The following is a 17,348-nucleotide window of genomic DNA, read 5'->3' as shown; positions in this document are numbered from 1 at the left end:
GAGAACACAGTAGATACAGCCCATATTTGCAAGTGACTTTCCATGCAGCAGCCAATGCACCACACAGGAGTACAATCCAAAAAAGATTTTCAACTCTGCATGATGGATCCTGGCTGTCATTGCTTCCCTGCCCGCTTTCTGAACTCAGAGACAGAAACTGTTCCTTTGCTTCTTAAGGAACATCTCTCAGCCTACATGAGCTGTGCTGACATTCAATGTTAAACAATAAGTTCCATTCCACTCCCTGGGTGTAATCCATCTCCTCAGCAAAGCTTTGTTGGCTCCTACAGGAAAGGTAACATTCACAAGTCCATATATGCCACTTTCCTTTCTCTGGCGATTTATTTTATATATCTCATGCGCTAGGGGCTTCTGTAATAAAACAAAAGTTCCCTAGAGAAAGGGAAACACATCCTCATGCATTCTTAAGAAAAGCAGTATAGTTGCAGGTTTTTTGAAAACTACATTACATTCAAAAAGCTCTTTCAAAGGCAGTTTATTATCCTGCCTTTACTTCAATCACCTACCTACTCGGTGCTGTAACTAAACCTCTCTAAATGGTACCCAAAGAGGAGGCTTTGTTTACAGGGTCCACTAGAACTATTTCTAACCTCAGGAATGTGAAATGTTTACCACACCCCCCTGTGTTTTTTTTCAGTTGTAAATGTATTTCTAAAGCCAGTATTCTAATTACCATTCACAGGGAGGTCACAGAATAGTGGGCTATTTTGCAAGTCAATTCAGGAGAAAAATAGAAAGCCAGGTTAAGTCCAATTTAGGGAGGTTAAGCACCACAGGCCTAAACACACAGGACAGAACCAACCACTCCCCCCTCCTGGGTCCCGCATTGTCACGTTAACAAGGGCGAACAAAAGGACCCAGGGAAGGAAGGGAGATAACCTGTCCCAACTACAGATGGAGGGATGCAGACCAGGTGTAAAGGTCTTAGGTCACTCCAAGTCCTGTGCATCTTTCTACCCAACCACGACAAGCATCAGTGAAGAGCTTTATGACTAAGAAGTACTATCCTACAATAAAAACAACACCGCAGAGCAAAGCGCTGACAACCATAAAACAATGGACGTTGAGTTGCTAACACGATTTCTGACCGAGGAGAGGTGGGGTAAGGTGGGGGTGCCCAGAGTCACAGGAAACCAAACCGAAGGCTGGCATTTGGGATGATATAAATGAGGACCACCCGGGCAGGCAATAAAGACGATCAGACGGAATGGAGCTGTGATCTCCGATAAGTGAATCCGGGCTTACAGATCTGGAATTCAACGGAGGACAGCACCGGCCAGCAGAAAGGACGGGACTGCGAGATCACTCTCGTGCAATGAAATCGAGTTTCCGGTAGCTCAAGAGTGCCAGCGCCTTCCCATGGTAATTAGCAAGGCACCCAAAGCGGCACCCAGCCCGGAGGAATGCCTCTGAACTAGACTAAACCACCAGACTAGTAATTACACTAACTTTATACGGGAGAGGTCGCTTGCTCAAACTTGAGCAATCCTGCTCATTTCAGGAAAGCACTTTTAGCACAAAAGTGGAAACAAGAAACTTCTGATCCTCGATTTCAGCTCAGATACTGTCGCTGGCAGCCTCCGCTCCCCTAACTACAAAATCAGGAGGCCGAGGACTTCCAGGGGGTGTTAAAGGGGATTAAGATTATGAAACACCGTGAAGATGAAAAGGACGACGTCTCCGTCTTGTATCATGTGCGGGGAGTTGAACAGTCTCCGTTTCTGTGTCAGCAAACAAGTTTCTACCATTTTATCCATCTAGACATTTCCATAGCAGTCACTACCGTTAGTACCTAAGTGTTTTTCACTAGACAACCTGTTGAAAGACTGCTTGGCATCTTGTCAAAATGACATGCTGCTACATTGTGTTCTAGCCCGCCAGGACCTAGAAATGTAGAAAAGAAGCTGATTTTTTCCCCCCTCAAAATGATCCATGCTGTGCCTCATGACAATTCTGTTTATTTCTTACAGCTGGGCAATAATGTGGTAAATGAAATAGCTGGAATATTGTGTTCCACCGCAAACACTCAGATTGAGCATTTTAAGGGCTACTTTGAAAAATCAGCATATCTATCCCAGAGCTCCACAGACTCCAAACTATAAGGCAAGTTCTCTACCAACACCCCCCCACACACACCCTTAAAACCAACCACCGGAAAAGAGGGCATCCCATTATGTTTGATCCTTACAAAGTCTCAGTCTCAGATGATGGGGTACTCTTCCCTCACTGGACTTCGAGAAGTACGGGGAAGGCAAATGTACCTGAAACAACCCCGACTATTACGAACACTGATGTGTAGCAAGGTGACCTGCAAACATGAGTGAGAAAGAAGAGGGCAAAAAAGTGCACGTTGGGGGTAGGAGCTCCCAACGTGCCGTGCTGAATGTCAAAACACGGCATTTACAGTTCACGGCAAAAAGCAAGGTTAATTTAATTTAGGATGAGCTGAGAACAGGGGAAAAAGAAAACAACCGCCCTGACGTTATGTCCACAGGGTACAGAAGTGGCCGCCTGGAATAAAGATGAAACACTGCAAAACCATGTGGGTGACCAAGTCAGAAAGTGGATCAAGTGGCCCTGGCCGGTGCTGCTCAGTGGTTAGCATCAGCCAGTGCCCTGAGGGATCTCGGGTTCAATTCCCAGTCAAGGGCACATACATTCTATGTAAATAAATGAAAACTATTTTAAGTAGACACTGGCCTTCTCATCCTATATCCCGAAAGGTTTACTTATTCAAATTGGCTATGAAACATTGTTTTTTAAATTTTTCTCATTGAAAAATGATGACACCTCATGTTTGCTAAAGCATCATAACTGGGCATATATGAAACAAGTTCTAGTATATTCCATTATACCTTCTTTGGGAGAGGAGTGTGAATCACAAATTTTAAGACATTTCTAAAAGTTTGGTTTTCCAATCATTCTGAAAAACTATTTTCTACAGGAAAAACGGTTAAGATTCAACACAATTATGACAAGCCATACATATATGGACAGGGCTGGGATGTACAGGATCAGAAAATACATTCTTGATCTGGTGTGGACTTCTGACACTGGGCTCAGCATACCTCCCGAAAGATGGTGCCCTGGGATCGGGGCATCTGTCCTGCATGGCGGACAACACCGAGAATCAGGAATTGTTGTATCAATAACAAATCCAAAGAAGGCTCCAGCCAGTGTTGCTGCACAGACCTGCGCACTGAACAGCACCAGCGGGCGTCATTCACACCAGCCATCCCTGGCTTGTGTATTTCTAAGGACAGCTTTTTGGTGGATGGCAGGAAGGGTACCTCCTTCTCACTGGCATGAAGGTGCCCTGTGGACTGCAGCAGCTATATAGTTCAGAATCTTTATTACGTAGCGAATGCACCACACCAGACCACAGACATGGCAATGACCTTTTCCAGGCGTGGAAGCGCGAGGGATCAATTTCATGCTGGTGAGCAGTGACTGGTTTAGGAGATGAGCACGCAGTCAGACAAATGACCGAAAGGAAAGTTACCTTGTAAATCCCAAAGAACCCCAGGTCCCTCACGACAGACAGAGCACTGACTCGGGGGCCGGTGGTGATTTCCCCAGCCACTTGCAAGCGGATCTTGACGATTTCCAAAGGATTTGTGAAGATCACCTGGGAACCGCCTGCCTAAAGAGGAAAAAAGAAAAGTATTATCAAAGCAGGGTCATGGCAAATGGTTCAGGAAGAGGTGAGTGATCATCCTCAATGGAGCTCTGAATATTCTATCCTCAAGAGACCACACTGTATATCCTTGTCCCATCAATGAAAACAGTCAGTGATGATGAGTTCGAATCAAAATACAGTAACTGCCGAGGGGGCCTTGGCTTTGAGCCCTGTGATGGCGGTTGACTGCCCTTCGAGGAATCTTTGTCACTTTGGGGTGAGGGCTCTGGTCATTGTAGGCCCTATCTCCTTCATGTGAAGGTTGAAGGAAAGCGAAGACCAGAGACTTAGCTGAAAACAGAGAGACTTCTGTTGGCCTCACCAGAGTCCTCACCCTCAAATAACAGAGTCCTTGAAGAGCAATGAACTGCCATGACAGGGCTCAAAGCCAAGGTCACAAAGGCAGCGATAAAATGGAAATCCAACAGTATCTGTCAGAATAGGAGGGGCTTCATGATTTCCTCAATGACCCACACGTTGCCAGGAAACATGCAAACTTAGATGAAAGCTATTTCTTTATTCTCCTAAAAAAATCAGGCCAATCATCAAACACTATTTTCTGGAGTTACACAGTATTATAATTTTATTTATGTATTACCTGTGTATAGAATTATTCTTTTCATATAAGATAAATGTCAAAGTAGTAAAAATATGCATTAAATCAATTATGGCCCAAACTTTGAACAACGTGTGCTATTTCATTCCAGCAATGGCTGGGTGCCACTCCTCCGAGATCATCAGTGGAAATCTTTAAAGTGCACTCTAAGGGAAATTTTAAGCTAGCTATTTTGAAGCTAAGCCTATATTTATCATAAGCAATTACATTCCTTCTTACTGTACTTCAACTTGTTATTCCTTGTCACAAATATATTACATTTTTATGCCATTCGAACTAAGGTTGACACACAGTTATAGTTCAGAGTCTTTATTATGTAGCGAATGCACCGAACTAGACCACAGACAACGGCAAATGCAGCTTAGGAGATGCCGCCATGGCAACGGGCACAATTTGGGTCAATATCATCTCCAACTACTTCTTGCTAGAGCCTTTGATCCTATTAACCAATGCACACACCCGGACAAAATGGCCTGCACTAATCAAAACCAGCTACGACAATGGTCTCTGAAGAACACTTAGGAACAACATAAACATCCAGCGGTAAGGCGAGGATTAAGTGAACTCACGTACGCTGTGCAACGAGAGTCTATCCTGCCAATAAAAAATTATGGCGGCTGCTCACTATATTATGTGAAGAGAAAACTCTCCTGTGTCAATGCACGGACACCTGCCCCAGCTCTGCCTAAACATCATGTGGGAGAGACACACCAGAGCCGTGCTTCTGAGGTGGCAGATTACAAACGGTTTATTTTCTTTTCTGCTGTATTTGTTTTATTTCTTCTACACAGGCCATGTGTTATTCTATAAGGAAACAGAAATACTTCTGCCTAACTTACTTAATATACATGACAATCTCCCCATACCCCAAAATGTGCATTCATTAACTCTCTAAATCAAATTGTTTTTCCATTTTTACCAACTTCATAGCTTAATCAAGACACACGTGTTCTTGAAAACTAGACCTGAGAGTTTCCTTTTCTCCATTAAACATTACAACGGTTTAGACAGAAGGCAGCGGAGGGCTCCCGAGCCTCGACTGCCACGCTGCCCCATGCGCTCCTGCTGTGTTTCGCCATCACCTTCATCTCTCCCAGGTGACTCTACGGAGCAAGTAATCTTGGTAGAAGAAACCTGGTTTGGATTCGTCAAGAGACAGGCCTGAGAAAGGCCCTTCTGACGTGGAAAGGAGGTGAGCACATCCGGGAGCTGGTCCCCCGGTCCTCACCACGGCGTGCTGCTCCCACTCCTCCAGGGCCCAGAGCAGCCAGGTTGCGCTCCAGGCGGCTGCAGCCTGCAGGCAGGCAGAAGACCAAGCCCCGCCGGCTACAGCCCTTGAGTGTTCTGTGGGTTTGCTGCTGCCCCTCTCCACAGGACATGAAGGGAATCCAGTGTGGCAGGATGAGGAGATGAAATGGACCTGACCTAGGATCAGTGCTAAGCACACAGTCAAGATTATGTTTGTGCTTCTGACCTGGGCTCTCAAGTTGTAAAAAATAAGTAAACATTTAAAAAATCATTTTCTGGGGGCAGGATTGCTCAGAAAGATTTGCTGAGCTAGAATTAGCCCGAGGCTGATTTCTGAAAGCTCAAAAGTGGGTAAGACCATGCCTACCGAGGGTAGGATGGAAAGTGGGCAGTGCACATTGATCTTGAAGAACAAAGCAGGAACTCGGTGCACACTTACCAAGTATTGCCAACAGCAGGGAAGGAGGCAGCTGAGTGCCCCAGGTGAGGACCGAGCCTCTGCCCCTATTTGTCAAACTATCTCACTTCTTATGAGGATCCAAGAGATGGTGGTTGTGTTGCAGCCAGCACAGTGCTCAAGACACAGCAGTGACTCCGAACACGTTGGTCATTTCCTCCAGCTCCTAAGTTAATGGTTCTCCTTCCTGGCTGCATGTTACAATCGCTTTCAGAGCTTTAAACAACAATGACTTCTAGAACCCCCGTGCACTGCTGGTGGGAATGCAGACTGGTGCAGCCATTGTCGAACACAGTATGGAGTTTCCTCAAAAAATAAAAAATGGAACTGCTGTTTGATCCAGCAATCCCACTTCTAGGAATGTATCCTAAGAATCCTGAAACACCAATCAGAAAGAATATGCACACCCCTATGTCCATAGAAGCTTTATTTACAATAGCTAAGATTTGGAAACAGCCCAAGTACCCATCAGTAGATGAGTGGATAAAAATGTTGTGCTGCATTTACAGCATGGAATACTATGCAGCTGTAAAAAAGAAGACACTCTAACTGTTTGAGACAGCATGAAGAGAGCTGAGGAACATTATGCTAAGTAAAATAAGCCAGTCAAAGAAAGGCAAGTATCGCAGGGTCTCACTCATATGTGGAATCTAATGAACAAAATAAACTGACAAGCTAAACAGATCCAGAGACATGGAAGCATGTAACAGGCTGACAGATCTCAGAGGGGAGAGGGGAGTGGAAGAGATTTACTAAAGAATTTATATGCTTACTAGAGGCCTGGTGCACGAATTTGTGCACTGGTGGGGTCCCTCACCTGGCCTGTGACCTCTCACAATCCAGGACCCTTTGGGGGATCGGCAGTCCGACATCCTCCCAAGGAATATAGCAGTGCATGAAGCAGCAAGCGGCTGGGGAGGAGCCCGAGCCCAGGCAGGGCACTGTGCCACTCCTGTTCATCCCAGCCCCACAGCACCTGCCTCTGCCTCTGCTCAGTAGCGCTGGCACGGAGGTGGGAGAGGCTCAGGCCGCCACAGCTGCATTCGCCAGCCCTGAGCCCAGCATTTAGCGCTCATTGGTCAGCTGAGCAGTGCTCCCGCCGTGGGAGCACACTGACCACCAGGGGGCAACTCCTGCATTGAACGTCTGCCCCCTGGTGGTCAGTACACATCATAGCTACCGGCCAGTCATCCAGTTGTCAGGTCACTTAGGCTTTTATATATAGAGATATGCATGGCCCATGGACACAGACAACAGTGTGGGGAAGGCCCAGGGTGGGGGAAAGGGCCTGGTAGAGGAGGGTAAAGGGAAGCGGGGGAAAGGGGAGGCATCTGTAAAATGCTGTCAATAAATTAAAAAATTTTTTTCTAGAACCTACTCCAGACAAATTGAGAATTTCTGCATCTGCCCTTTGAAAATGTTCCTACGTGATTGGATGCACAAGGGAGCTGAGAATCATTTCAATTCATTGCATCATCTCTAGGATCCCTTTCCATCCCGAGACTGCTTTATAGGGCCTATTTCAAGTTGTGATTTCAAATTCTAGCCTTCCGTGTAACTTTTATATGTTTTACATCTGATCTCATAACAAACTTTTCATCCATATCCAAGTGGTACCATTATTAAAGGGTATAATTCTTAGGTATAGAATTGATGCCTTTTTCATTTTTTTGTATCTTTACTAATGCCTATAAACGTTAACATTATATACAATAAAATAAGAACGTAGACTCAACTCCCCAAACCCCAAGCCAAACCATAGGTACCAGTTCTTTCAGCACAACAAAGGGAATTCTAATCACTAAGGATGATACAGAAGTCAATCCACCCCAGAGAGCTGCAGGGAGCAGAAGCAGTGGGAAGAAAGAGTGTAGTGATACCAGGGAAAAATAATGATGTCCTCGTTACCTCTGGTGGGCTCAGAAAGAAAGAACCTACAGACTCCGAGTGGCACATTGTCGAGGTGCCAGAGATGAATGGGTCCTTTGGAGTCAAGCTGGAAGGAAATGAGACTCCAAGGCACCAAGAGAAGATGCTTATCATCAGATGCACGGTGTCTGGGCATCACCACGACTTGATCACTGAGCACACTGCCTGCTGCTCTGCTGGCTCCTGGTCTATTATCCATTCACAGTACCTTGCTCGGGTCCCTCCTTTGCAGAGATCAAAGGCAGCCGAATCCGCGGACAGGAACACCTATTGTGCGCCATGTCTTTGTGTCCCTCATCACTCGAGAGCTCTGGCTGTGTGAAGATGCTGTTCTTTTTGTGTGTGTGCAATTTTGTCACAAATCATTTCCCTGTGACTTTCTGGAGTCCGAGGCACGGAGGACAGGGGAAGATTTTCCAGACTACAACTGGCTCTGTGGGGCAATATTATATTTACAGTGGGGACACTGACTTCTCCACAGGTTTCCTGGAACAGTCTTTGTTACTGAAGTTTTAGTTACTGCCCAGTATCTGGGCCCATCTAAAGAGAAACGCATACACTACTGCAGACTTGTTTCTGCGATCTAATCATTCATTTATATATTTGCCCAACAAATATTTATAACCGATCGTGTTCAAAGTTTGTCCTAGGAACTGTGAGGACACAAGATGAGTGAGAAAGCACTTCTGTTCTCAAGGAGCTTGAAACAGGAGTAAAGTAATAAATATTCATTAAGAATCCATTATGGACTATCAGCATCTTGCTTTGCATGTATTATATGTACATCTTCAGTCCACTCAAGCAATGGTATTTTTTCAAGATTTTACTTAAGAGGAAATGGAGGCATAGAAAGATTAAGGCAACTGTTCTGGGTTGAACTGTGTTCCACCAAAATTTAAACAGTGAAATACTACCTCTCAGTGAGTCAGAATGTGATTATATTTGGAGACAAGGCCTTCAAAGAGGTAATTAAAGTAAAAACGAGGTCATATGGGTGGATCCTAATCCAATGTGACTAAAGTGTTTATAACAAGTGGAAACTAAGATTCAGACACCTATGTGTATAGAGAAAAGACCATGTGAGGAATAACAGTGCTAGGTGGGTTTGTACCCAGGCTACTACCAGGGTCTGAACAAGGACATTTTATTACTTACTCTATTAGTCTTGAATATTAGCATCAGTCTGGAGATATATATATAATTTTTTAAAAAAGGAACCTGACAGTCAAAGACATTATATATCACCCTTGCCAGGTGGGTCAATTGGAGCATTATCCTATACACCAAAAGGCTGCAAGTTTGATTCCTGGTCAGAACATATACCTAGGTTGTGAGTTTGATCCCCAGTCAAGGTGCTTACGGGAAGCAATGGATCAATGTTTCTCTCTCACATAGATGTCTGTCTGTCTGTCTGTCTGTCTGTCTCTCTCTCTCTCTCTCTCTCTTCTCTCCCCCCGCCCCGTCCCCTTCCCCCCTCTCTAAAATTAATAGAAACATATCCTCAGGTGAGAATAAAAAACAAAATCATACATTAATTATATCTTTAGAGGAAAAATAGGGAACCACTATACCAAAATATCTTTCACATTAACACTGTTTTGTAAGTAGCATTAATAAGTAATAGTCTAACATGAAATGTCTACAAGTAAAATGAAGAAAAATATAGATTTTTTTTAAAAAGGGACATAAGTATTTGAATACTAGAGAAACAAGTATTATACTTAGACCAGAAGATACAAAGTTGTCAATTTTCCAGTAGATTAATTTAAAATGCAAATGTAAAAAATGTCAATTTTCCATAAATTCATTTAAAATTCAAAGCAATCTTCCTAAATAAAATCTCAACAAGTTTTCTAAAAGATGTTTGAAGACAGGAATATTCTGAACAAAACATCATATGGAGAAGCTTGCATCAGTATACGTTAACACATTTACAGAGTCAGTGGTTTTTAAAAATGTAGTCCAAGACTAGATAAATGAAAGAAATCAAGATATGTCGGGCCTGAAGTTCCTTGAAAAGGTATTTAAGTGCTGTTCAGTGGCACAGTCGATGGTAGAGCAGACCTCCTTCTGTCTGTAGCTAGGAGTCCCTTTCTGCCCAACTCATGTATCTGGGAGCGTTCTGAGTCACTGTGGTTTTCTAATCCTGACAAGGGGACTGGTTTTGATCCATTTCTGCATCAGTTCCATAGAGTTCGAAGCAGAATACAGTTAATCCATCTTTCTGCGCGAGTCTCCAGCTTGTATCACCTCTTGCTTCAGGAGTTGTTCTTTTCACTCTTTATAGAACAGGTTGTTAACCAAGAGGTCCCACAAGAAAGTAAGAGTCTGAAGGTAAATGAGAGGCCAAATTTTGTTGCATAAAATTCAAAGACTGGTAAGGGGATTCTCACTGACCAGTTTTGTAAGGATTTTTTTTACAATGCCTATGTTCTTCAAACCATGGGTCCTGACCTATGAGGCCTCTCCCAGCAGAGGGAAAAACAGCCCAGAAAGGACTCCAGTATCCCTTCCCATCTGCCACTCTGGAGATGATAACACAAAAGCACAGAACGCTGTCCAAAGAAGAGACAGAATTTGAACCCAAGGCTGGCCTGAATCCTAACCCAAGCTCAGAACCATTAAATTGATTTTCTGAGTGTCAAAAAGTCTGTGCTTAAAAACGATTCGTTTTCAGTTGCTTTCCTCCCTCTCCCTCTCCCTCTCCCTCTCTCTTTCCTTCCTTCCTTCCTTCCTTCCTTCCTTCCTTCCTTCCTTCCTTCCTTCCTTCCTTCCTTCCTTCCTTCCTTCCTTCCTTCCTTCTCTCTCTCTCTCTCTCTCTCTCTCTCTCTCTCTCTCTCTCTCTCTTTCTTTCTTTTTCTTTCTTTCTTTTTCTTTCTTTCTTTCTTTCTTTCTTATTTAAACAGAGTATCTGCCTGAATCTTGGGTTAACCTGATCACTTATACTTGAATTCCTGTTACTTGAAGGGACTCTGTGTGTTAGAGATAAATGATTCAGAGACACTAAAGTACATCAAGAAATATGGAAGAGGTTTTTCTCCCCCAGGTACAATATGGTAGACTTTCATCAGATGCATCAAACTTTTCTTTGTAGATTTGGCAATAAATCATAAGGAAGCCCCAGGCCCTTAGGCAATAAAATCCCTAAATCATGCCAAGTCTGAATCCTGGAGGAATAGTTCAAACTCAGACATGTAAAACTAGGACATATTTTTAATTTCACTAAGAAGGGCTTACAAAATAATTATACTGGTGTGAGTTTTACCTAAATATAGCACAGGGGCTCAGGATAATAGCAATGGAGTCACAGGAACCTGGATTTTAATTCGGCTTTATCACTTCCTTGTCTGTGACCTCCGGCAGCTCCTTGCTAACTTAGATCTCTCATTTGGACCACAGAGCTGACACCAATTCAGACTCACTCTGAGGCCTTGCTAAGGCAGCAAGTACCAACTGTCTAGCCTGGTGACTGACACAGAGCAATGGGTCAAGAAATGAGGCACTGCTGGGAGTCATATGGCACCATGGCTGACGGCCTAAGCTTTGGCAAACTTCTGAACCTACCCGCTCCAAACTGATGCCATCTGTAAAATGGGCACATTGACATTAATGCTCTTCATGCTTTCGATAAACACTATGTGTCCACTCGATAGTAGGTGTGAACAAGACCGACAAAGATCTCACCCTCATGAAGCACGTATCGTAGCTGTTATTTACAGGAGTATGTGCGGATTAAATGAAAACATACCTGAAGCACCTATCCCAGTCCCTAGCATTCTGCAGTGCTCAATCAATGGTATTGATTACTATGAATTAATATAGGATAGAACTCTATGTAGGTGAACCGAACTTACCAAACTCCTTTAATGTCAGTACAAATGAGCTCTCAAATGGTTCTTTCCCTGGAAAACTGTAAGTTAAACTTTCTGAGGAAAGCAAGGTTATACTGAGGATTAATAGGAAGTAGCTATGTCAGGTAAAAAAAAAAAAAGAAGGGGAGAGGGAGAAGAACACACCTGAGTGAGTGATGGGTGATTTAGTAAAGCTCAACATAATTAAATTTAAGCTGACATTCAATAAATTGTGGGCATTTTAAATTCTGAAATACTTTTGTTACTGAGAAATGGTTAGCCATACCCTACTGGAGGAACTGTACAAATGTCAATGGCCGGACTGTGCCCTGATTGGGTAACATATTCCACCACACGATGTTTGTGGGTCTCGTGTCCGCTGCTCCATTCAGGTGTGGACTGCCCCCAACACTGGCAAATCCCCTGGAAAACGTGAACCACTGTCACAAAGGGACGGAAAGGGAGACTGAATTGTGTGTAGCACAAAAGGTCCCCCAGTGCATTCTTCTGACCAGGCCACATGACTGCTGGAAGTGAAGGCAACACATTGACCCTTAATGGTCAAGATCAACTTCTGATTTGGGGAGCTTTTAAAGCTATCCCAAGTGGATGCTGGATGTCTCATCCCGCTACCAATGCAAACAAGAGTTCCCATGTCCATATGATGGAGTTAGCTGTTGTGATTCCTGTCTCAAGTCCACAAGAGCAACCAGACAGGAAATGGGACTGTGGACGCTACAACTATGTCAGCAGGAACCCCTAGCACCAGGCCTCTCAAATGAAGAGGGGTCTATAATCTTTCACATGATACAGTTCTCATGGCTAGGAGTAAAATATAGATTTTTTTCCTTCTAATACCTCCTCTCTGAAATGGGCGAGGCAGACAGTCTGCACAGAACCCGAAGTGCGGCTTCTATCGCAGATGCTAGGTAAGCTTTATTTCTCTGTTTCTTTTTCACAATTTTGCCATCCCAACTCCTCTTGCCAAGCTCTAGAATGATTTACTTCATTGTTAACACTCCTGATTCTGCATAGATAATTTTATTGTAGGAAATGATGTATCTATTTCTTTTTTAAAAAACAAGAATTTCAAGAAATAAAATATTTAGAAAAGCAACACAATCCTAATGTACTGCACAAATTTTTCCACTCCAAGAATAGTGACCCTCACAAAAATGATCTTAACATACTTTGGGTCTAATAATTGTGAAAAAGAATGCTTTGTTTTGTTATTTTTATTGATTTTTAAAATTGATTTTTAGAAAGAGAGAAAGGGAGAGGGAGAGAGAGAAACATAGATGTGAGAGCAGAACACCAATGGGCCACTGCCTGCACACCTCCCACGGGGAATCAAACCATCAACCCCTCAGTACACATTACGATACCCAACCAACTGAGCCACACCAGCAAGGGCACAAGTATGTTTTAAGGCTATATGTGCCTTAAAAATGACTGCTCATTATTATTACCATAGGAAATGGCATAAAATATCTAAATATATTACCAAATGGATCAGTTTAGGAGCCCCAGTTCATACTTCCCCATAAACCATTTTCTTTCACCTGTTACGAACTATAAACAAGCCTTTCTCCAATGCTTTACTAATCAAGATAGTATCCCCGAACATACTTTCTCATAACCTAGGGAGCTGAGTCAAATAAATCCCACAAGATGAAAAGCATGCTTTCTTATGATCCCTCCCCCACATACACACAACCATTAGAGGCAAATCTTGAAAATATGCAGAGAATATTAACAGTCTTGTATTTTTAAAAAATCAATTTTGTCATTAATCTGCTGTCCACAGAAAACAGCAGTGTATTTTTTAACATAGTGTAATTCCTGCTATATTTTAAAAAGCATTAATGATAACTGTAATTTAATCACCTCACTTTAATTTGAATTCACATGGTAGATACTTATAGCTACTTAAAAAATTAAGTGGCAAAATGTATATGAAGAATATGTATCTTGATATTTTAATTATGCTCAATTGAATGTACTTAGATTTAAAGTGCTTTTCACAAATGACATGTGCTAAGAATATGTAATTGCACAGTGACATTCTAAAATGTGTGCTTACATGTGTCAAAAATAGATTAACATAAAGTTATGAAATATGAATTTTTAAAAACTAAAACCCAAGTCCATTATTTTGATTATTTAGATACAAATAAATTTGTTACTACAAAAAAAGGTCTACACTAGTAAATATCCAATGATTTTCATTACATATAAAACGCATACTCATGTGATGACGCTACTTGATTTTTGAATAAATTGAAAAATAACGATTTCTTAAGAAATCTAAGCTTCGACATATTTCCCATTTACCCTCTTAGTAACTCAGTGTTAAATGGAGAATTGAAAGTAATTTGTATGTAGTACCGGTATTATCATCAGATATAAAGACCGCAGGTAGAAAACAGAAGTCAGCAGATAGCGGTGGATAAATTAAATAAAATGCAGTGCTTGCCCACCTGGTGTGGCTCAGTGGTTAAGCGCCGACCTATGAACCAGGAGATTATGGTTCGATTCTTGGTCAAGGCATATGCCCCAGTTGTGGGCTCTATTCCCAGTAGGGGGCATGCAGGAGGCAGCCAATCAATGAATCTCTCTCATCATTGATGTTTCTCTCTCTCTCTCTCTCTCCCTCTCCCTTCCTCTCTGAAATCAATAAAAATGTATTTTAAATAAATAAATAAAAAAAAGTAAAATGCAGTCCCAAAAGCAGCCAACTGATGTTCAGAAGCACTAAAAACAAGCACTGACCAACCCACAGAGAAGCCAGCAAACTTGAAGGAGCATGAGGCCCAGAGGCCACTGGCTCATCCAGCTCTGCAGGGAAATGTCAGACCTGGTGCCCTCGCTAGAGCATCCTCCTCTTCTATAATTAGGAAGGAGTCCACCCGGACAGCTGAGGGAAAAAAAACCCCTTTATTTTGACCCCTAGTGTTATGGGCTGAATTGTATCCCTCCAAATTTTATGTGTTGAAGTCCTAACCTTGCATCACAGAATGAGACTATATTTAGAGGTCGGACCTTTAAAGAGGTAATTTAGGGTAAAATGAGGTCGTATGGGTCATAAGGACTCCGGTCGTATCAGACTGGAGTCCTTGTAAGAGGAGGAGATTATGATACAGACAATACACAGTCGGAGGGGGGACCATGTGAGGACACAACGAGAACATGGCCACCTGCAAGCAAAGCAAAGGGGCTTCGGAAGAAACCAAATCTGCAGACACTTTGACCTTGGACTTCTAGCTTCCGTAAGTGTAAGAAAGTAAATTTCTGTTAAGTCACCATGTAGCCTGTGGTCTTTTGTTATGGCAGCCCTAGCAAACTAACATATACCTAGTTAGGCTGTAAATAAATGTACATTTCCAATAAAGCAATACAGAATTTTCTCCCTTGATTTGGTGTGTAAATTAAGCTCTGACATAAAAAAAAAATTAAAAAAATCTGTCATTACATTTTTAAGAACTTTGAAAAGAGAATAGATTCTCACCACTTGATTGTTTTTGAGATAGGCACCAAATTGAAATTTCCTGTTCTTAATTTCTTAACTGCATGGTAAGGCAGAAAAAGGCTATACTGTTTACACCTTTTATAAATATTAAATTTCACATTTTCAACTTCATAGGGTAGTGATTTTCAACCTTTTTCATCATGGTGCACACAACCTAATTACTAAAATTCTGTGGCACACCAAAAAAATACAATCTTTGCTGATCTGAAAAAAAAAAAGGTATCATTTTGATTCATTCACACCGGACAGTTATTATTGTGTTGGCTGTTGTCATTTTTTCATTTGACAATCTAAGGGAAATGAGGCAATGGCCCTGACTACATCATCAGGTATTGCATGTTTTAAAAATTCTTGCGGCACGCCAGTTGAAAATCGCTATCGTAGGGTTTTCATAGGACTATAGAAGCCAGGCCAAGAAACCAAAGTAGAATCTGTTTGACTGACACTAAAAAGCCATTAAGTTACAGACTTGTCAAATATATTCACATGTGGGTTCTGCCTGGCAGACATGTCTATTTTGACTACTATGACCAGAATCGTTTAATGATTTACAGACCTTCAGTGTCTACAGTACCTTCACTGTGTGAGAGCTGTGACCCAATCTGTCTTCATATTTTCATATCACAACAAAGCCCTCCCCCATTTATTAGAAAACCAGAAGGATGGCCTGACATTGGAACTATGTTAAATCAAACAACTCTAAGATGTTCTCCAAAGAGGGAAAGGGAGGAAAACAGAAAGGAGATACCTCACTGGCTCAATGTCCATCACAAGTTGAACTTTCCTCTAATAAGATGACATTTCTGAACCACACAAGGCAGCCCTTGGGCAGGTAGGTCACCCCCATGAACCCTCAGTGTCATCAGCTACCCTACCTCTTTATTTTTGCCCAGAGTCCAAGTAGAAGTCTAGAGAAAGAACGTTCCATAGAAGCAGGCAGGCCACATAATTCTTATTCCAGCCCAGTGCCTTAGTCCCACTCCTGTCCCAGAAGACTTTTGGGGCAAACTATGATGGGGATGCCTCACTGGCTTCTCAAAAACCTCCAAATTTAGATATTGCCATAGTTAATTTTTTTTTTTTTTTGGTAGTTATTGCCTCTCTCTTTCTCTATTTTTTAAAGACTTTCTTTTTTAGAGCAGTTTCAGGTATGGAGGTTTCCCATATGCCCCCTGCCCCACACATGCATAGCTTCCCCATTATCAACATCCCCCACCAGAGTGGTACATGTATTACAAGTGATTGACACATCACAATCACCCATTCATACTTTGCCTTCTATTGTCAGTGTTTCAGATCTTAGCCATTCTAATAGGTGTGCAGTAGTATGTCATTATTGTTAAGTCTCCTTTTGCTTTAAAGCAACTCTTTTATATGATTCCTTCATGACTCTGACATCATAATTTCCCATTACCCACTCAATGAAATATTTTCTACTAAAGACATAGGCAATAATGAATAAGCTATAGCAAATACCCCACGTTGTTTACCCGAATCCTATTCTTAAGATTCTACATATAGAGAAACCAAGATGGCGGCATAGGTTAAACACCTAACCTACAGCCGGGCACAACAATATCAAAAACACAACTAAAAGTCAAAACGGACATCATCCAGAACCACAGGAAAGCTGGCTGACTGAAATGCCCACAATTAGAAGGAAAAAGAAAACCACAAGGAAAATCAGAGAAGCCGTAAAAGCTTGAGGTATGGAGACACAGGCGGAGACACGAGCCCGCGAGCGTGCGGGGAAGACGGAGCCGGAGAGGAAGGGGCGGCTGACGGCCTGGCTGGCGTTCTCTGGCGGGAAGGAGATAAAAGCGCCAGATTGTGCTGAACCCCAGCTCCGACTGCACTGAACCCCATTTCCCGGCGAAACCCTGGGAAGCCGGGCTCATGCTGGGGGAGTCTGAGCTGTGGGACGGAGACACAGAGGAGCTGCGCCGGAGCCGCGCACGGGAATGCGCGCAGAGGAGGGTCTGTTGCCTGTGCCGCTGGATTGCCCTAGCGGGAAGGAG

At 42.7% G+C, this 17,348-nt stretch overlaps 1 protein-coding gene across 1 annotated transcript in view; it reads right to left on the bottom strand.

Annotated features, from left to right (window-relative positions):
- SLC25A13 (solute carrier family 25 member 13) overlaps nt 1-17,348 on the bottom strand; it is a 161,184-nt gene that overhangs the window by 23,018 nt on the left and 120,818 nt on the right. Inside the window, exon 14 of the mRNA XM_079786798.1 lies at nt 3,524-3,664. Within this exon, the coding sequence (XP_079642924.1) occupies nt 3,524-3,664 (141 nt within the window). The remainder of the gene's footprint in view (nt 1-3,523; nt 3,665-17,348) is intronic.

Source organism: Cnephaeus nilssonii, assembly GCF_951640355.1.
Source record: "Cnephaeus nilssonii genome assembly, chromosome: 12".
Lineage (NCBI taxonomy): Eukaryota > Metazoa > Chordata > Mammalia > Chiroptera > Vespertilionidae > Cnephaeus > Cnephaeus nilssonii.
The sequence above is the reverse complement of the archived record's forward strand: the minus strand, read 5'-3'. Positions and strand labels throughout refer to the sequence as shown.